This window comes from Antrostomus carolinensis, unplaced genomic scaffold (genome assembly GCF_000700745.2).
Source record: "Antrostomus carolinensis isolate BGI_N321 unplaced genomic scaffold, ASM70074v2 scaffold30609, whole genome shotgun sequence".
Classification (NCBI taxonomy): domain Eukaryota; kingdom Metazoa; phylum Chordata; class Aves; order Caprimulgiformes; family Caprimulgidae; genus Antrostomus; species Antrostomus carolinensis.
This window is the reverse complement of record NW_010341355.1, coordinates 8,170-12,747: the sequence shown is the minus strand read 5'-3', so window position 1 is coordinate 12,747 and position 4,578 is coordinate 8,170. Positions and strand designations below refer to the sequence as shown.

At 59.4% G+C, this 4,578-nt stretch overlaps 1 protein-coding gene across 1 annotated transcript in view; it reads right to left on the bottom strand.

The window, feature by feature from the left end:
- LOC104531544 (syntaxin-binding protein 1) overlaps positions 1-4,158 on the bottom strand; it is a 10,277-nt gene extending 6,119 nt beyond the window's left edge. The window contains exons 1-8 of the mRNA XM_010176445.2: positions 4,111-4,158; positions 3,863-3,944; positions 2,888-2,964; positions 2,583-2,661; positions 2,380-2,483; positions 1,118-1,266; positions 646-730; positions 348-478 (exon numbers count right to left, since the gene is read on the bottom strand). Of these exons, the coding sequence (XP_010174747.1) occupies positions 348-478; positions 646-730; positions 1,118-1,266; positions 2,380-2,483; positions 2,583-2,661; positions 2,888-2,964; positions 3,863-3,944; positions 4,111-4,155 (752 nt within the window). The 5' untranslated portion in view covers positions 4,156-4,158. The remainder of the gene's footprint in view (positions 1-347; positions 479-645; positions 731-1,117; positions 1,267-2,379; positions 2,484-2,582; positions 2,662-2,887; positions 2,965-3,862; positions 3,945-4,110) is intronic.
- Between the last annotated feature and the right edge of the window lie 420 nt (positions 4,159-4,578).

The following is a 4,578-nucleotide window of genomic DNA, read 5'->3' as shown; positions in this document are numbered from 1 at the left end:
CCTCTCTCCACCCTCCTCCAAGGGACTTGCACAGAGCCAGAAGGTCTCCCCTCAGCCTCCTTTTCTCCAGGCTCAACACCCCCAGTTCCCTCAGCCACAAGGGAACTCAGCACACTTGTGCTCCAGACCCTTCCCCAGAGCTCCGTTGTCCTTCTCTGGAGGAGACCAACCCCCATCTCATTACAACCATCACATCTGCCAGGCTGGAGGTAGGAATGGTTTCTCCCAACTGGTGACTCATGATGGATGGAGGGATGCAGAGGCTCAGACCTCATGGTTGAGCTTCCAACTCTCTCACTCAAGGGCTGGACTTGTGGGGGCCATGGGGTGGGCAGTGCTGCACTCACTTGTAGACGTCGTTCTCAATGGGCAGCAGGTCGTAGCTCATTGCCTGGAAGGTCAGCTCGTGCAGCACTGGGGAAGCAGGGTCAAAGCCACGGTCCAGGATGAGGAGCTGGGAGCGAGCCTTGTCCGGACCCTGCAGAACCAGGGAGCCATCAGCCATGATCAAGTGATCAGGAGAAGCCAAGGCCATTTTGGGGTCCCCACTGGGGGTCTGTCACTGCCGCCTGGTAGAGCTTGAGTGGGACTTTAGGAGCAAAGCATCACCCGGGAAGACCATCCTCCACCACCATCCCTGCTCACCTCGCCCATGGTGGGGTCATCAGCCTTGTAGGCGTCCAGCTTGTCCTGGATGAGCTGTGCCAGCATGGCATTGTCCTTGTAATCCCTGGAGGAGGCAGGAGGAGAGGTCAGCTCCCCGGGACAGCATGGGATGGGGAGGAGCTGCTGGTTTCCCTGTGACATGTCCTTGGCTTGTAGGAAAGGAGGGATCTGAGCAGGTTTCATTGCCCCTTTCCACCTCTCTTTGGGGTGCTCCGCTTTGCCTTGGTCTATCCTCCATGAGGTGCCACTTGGATTTTAGGTTCCCACCCCCCACCTTGCTCCCCAGACCATCTTCAACTCTGAGCCTGTTCTCACACTGAGCACAGATGTCTATCCATCCCACCATCTCCTCCATCCCCACGGACACAGCATGATCTCACCCATGCCCTGTGCTCAGCATGGGCCCAGCTCCACAGGTCCCCAGGGTGGGTGCTGAGCGTGGTGTCCTTACCCCCTGTACCGCACGGCCGGGTACTCCTTCAGCGTGGCACACAGCGTGGCGATCTGCTCGGCCAGGCGCTCCAGGATCGGGTTCTTCATCTGGGCTTTGTGGGGACTGTAAAAGCTTTGGAAGGAGTCAGCTGAATCCAGGGAGTAAACCTGGGAGATGAAGCAGGAGGGAGGTTAGAGGGGATCTGGAGGAGAGTGGTGTCCCACCACCACCCAGGATACCCTGCTGGGTTTGGGAATCAGGTTCAACCCCAGATGAAGGTCCCCAGCTGAAGGACAGTTAATGACAGAACAAGGGGAAACGGGTTTAAACTGAAAGAGGGGAGGTTTAGATGAGATATTAGGAAGAAGTTCTTCACTCTGAGGGTGGTCAGACACTGGAACAGGTTGGCCAGAGAAACTGTGGCTGCTCCTCCCTGGAAGTGTTTGTGGCCAGGCTGGATGAGGCTTTGAGCAACCTGGTCTAGTGGAAGGTGTCCCTGCTGCTGGCAGGGGGGTTGGAACTGGATGAGCTTTAAGGTCCCTTCCAACCGAAACCATTCTATGGTAAGGTGGGACCAGGCAGGTGGAGCTCAGTGACGTTTGGGGCATCCCATGGGATTTCAGCTACCAGCTCTAGACCCTGATGCCATCTCCAGCCCTGGCTCCATGGCATGGTCCTAACCCATGTGCAGCCCCCAGGGTGGGAAGAAGAGGCAGGAAACCCTCTGTCTACAGCAGTCATCTGCTCCCTGGCAGGGAACCAGAGACGTGGGGACAAGTGGGGACACACTGCTCCCCGGCTGTGCTCCCAGTAAAGCCCAGAAGCCAATCTGGCTGCATGTGGAGGTGCCACGAGGTCATCTCCTTCCTTTCTATCTGCCTAGAAACGCTGAGACTCAAAGGGTTAACAACACCAAGCAGGTCCAGCACCATCTGTCCATCCCTGTCCCCCTCGTCCCCATGTCCCAGGCAGGGGCAGATGGCACAGGGCCAGCTCCCCGGTGTCCTTGGCTGGGGGCCGTGCTGGGGGGAGCTCAGAGCCGGTCAATGCGGCTGCGGGCGCGGAGCCAACGCGCGGCACCCGCTAAATCCCTCAGGGAGGATCAGCCCCAGAAGTAATTCAAGGAGACAGGGAGGAAGAGCTGAGCAGGGGGGGTGAGGTCCCAGCTGGGGGAGAGAGGGGTCTGAGGTGGTTCCACAAACACTCATGGGCTGGAGAAGGACCTGGAGCATCCCTCGGCTGTCCCATCCCAGTGGGGACAGTCCCCAGCCCAGGCTCACCTGGGACTCGGAGGGGAGGAAGGCAATGTTGATCTCCGTCAGGGTTTTGATGACCTTGGCAGCACGGGATTTCACCAGCTCGTTGAAGAGAGCGTCAGGACAGGCTGCAAGGGGAGGAGGAGGAGGGTAGGACTCAGCATCCCCCATCCATCCCCACCTTGCTTGCACATGACAGGGACCTTCCCTCCCCTCCAGGTACTCACAGTCCGTGAAGAAGACGTGGGCAGCTCTGTATTTGGAGGTGGGGGGATCCTTGAAGTCGTTGATGAGGGAGTGGATGGACTGCAAGAGAGAAGGGACCAGCTGAGCTGGGCACAGTGGCACCACGGGCACCTCCACAAGGTCACCCAGTGTCCTCCCTCCCAGCCTGGGGAAGCTCCACACCTTTGCTCCACCATCCTGGTGGCACCACTGGCCTCACTGGAGCCAAGGTGCTTCCCATGGGCATGGATGCCCATCATCCCAGTGTGGGCATCCCCCCCCATGTCCCCACACCCCACGTATTCACCTTCTCAGAGGGGGTGATGAGATAGACGGCCTCCAGGCTGGGCAGCGGCTCCCGGCGCTTGTTGATGTCCTCCACAACTGGTGGGGGGAAAACAGGGGCTGTGGCAGGGACACCTGGCCACGTGGGGTGGTTGGATATCCCACAGCAGCACAGGAACCAGCCCTGCCAACCCCTCTCCGCCCAAAATACCCCCAGCTGCTCACTTCTGCCCACCCAGGAGCTGGGGCAGGGGTTGTCCCCACCCTGTCCCAGCCCCCTGTCCCAGCTGCATGTGGGGGTGCCTGGCAAAGTCCCACCAGGACAGTGGATTTGTCTGTGAGCTCCTGTGCTGCTGGTGCTTTGGTTTATCCTCACATCCTTCCACTGGAGAGGACCACCCAGAGGGGATGCTCTGGTGGTACCTGGGCTGGGGTGAACCTCCACCACCCCAAACATCTCCCAGGGCACAGCCTGGGGTCTCCTTCCTTTCCAAGTGCTGCCAGGAGCTATTTATAGGGCTGGATTTCTTTGCTGAAAGGGTTCTGAGGCATTGGAAGGGGTTGCTCAGGGCAGTGGTGGAGTCCCCATCCCTGGAGGGATTGAAGAGTCCTGTAGACATAGTGCTGAGGGACATGGGTTAGTCGGGGACTGGTCAGTGTTGGGTTCATGGTTGGACTCCATGAGCTTAAAGGGCTTTTCCAATCTGGGCAATTGTGGGATTCTGTGACATGAAGTAGCACCAGGTACAAGGTGCTTGGGCTCCTCCAGCCCCAGCAGGTAAGGAGGGAGAAACATCAGCCTGGTACCCAGACACTCATCCACAATGGGATGAGCAATGGGAGATGGTGTGTCTCCATCCCAGGTGGGATAGGGGCCATGCCACCACCTCAACTGGCTTGTGCCAGTCTGGAGATGCCTTTGTGGGTCTCCTGGTAGAGAGGAAGGTTTTGCCCTTCCTACAAGGTCAGTAAGAGATGGTTGGGAGCTGGTACTCACTTGTTATGCCCTCTGTCATGATGTCGGTCATCTTGCAGCAGGAGGAGAGCATGCGCATGCTGAGCTGGTCCACCACCAGCACCTGGGGAGAGGGATGTGAGCTGGGGTGGGCAACCAGCAGGTGGAACTGCCCTTCCCCACCCCTTCCCCACCCCTGGGGGCTCCCTGCCCACACCTACCCCCTTCCCTGCTCCCTCCTCCCCATCCTCCTCCTCCTCTCCTGGTCCCCCCCAGGGTTTGGAGCTCACCTTCCACTCGCCCTTCTTCTTCACTTTCCGGATCACATCGTGCATGATCTCTGCAAGAGAGGGAGCGGGGTGGGGGTGAGCACCCCAAGGGCCCCCCCTGCAGCACCCTGGGACCTCAGCAGCAGGGGGAGGGCACCCAAACCCCGACCTGTGTGTGGGACCATGGCCAGCCCCAGTCCCCTGGTCCCTTTCCTGGGGACGTGAGGAGGAGATGGAGGGGGTTTGGGGGTACCCAGGGAGGGGTGGTCACCCCCCAAGCTCTGTGTTTCTCTTGTGCTTGGTGTTAATAAGAGATGGAGCCCACACCAGTGGGGAGCCATGGGCTGGCAGAGGGTTGGGGGGGTCTCTCTGGGGAGCTTGGGGGCCACCCCACATGTCTCAGCCTTAATCTGAAGCTCCAGGAAACCACCAGCGGCTTAAGAGCTCCTTTTAGAACGGAGAATCAAGCGGCCTGAGCCTGGGCCCTGT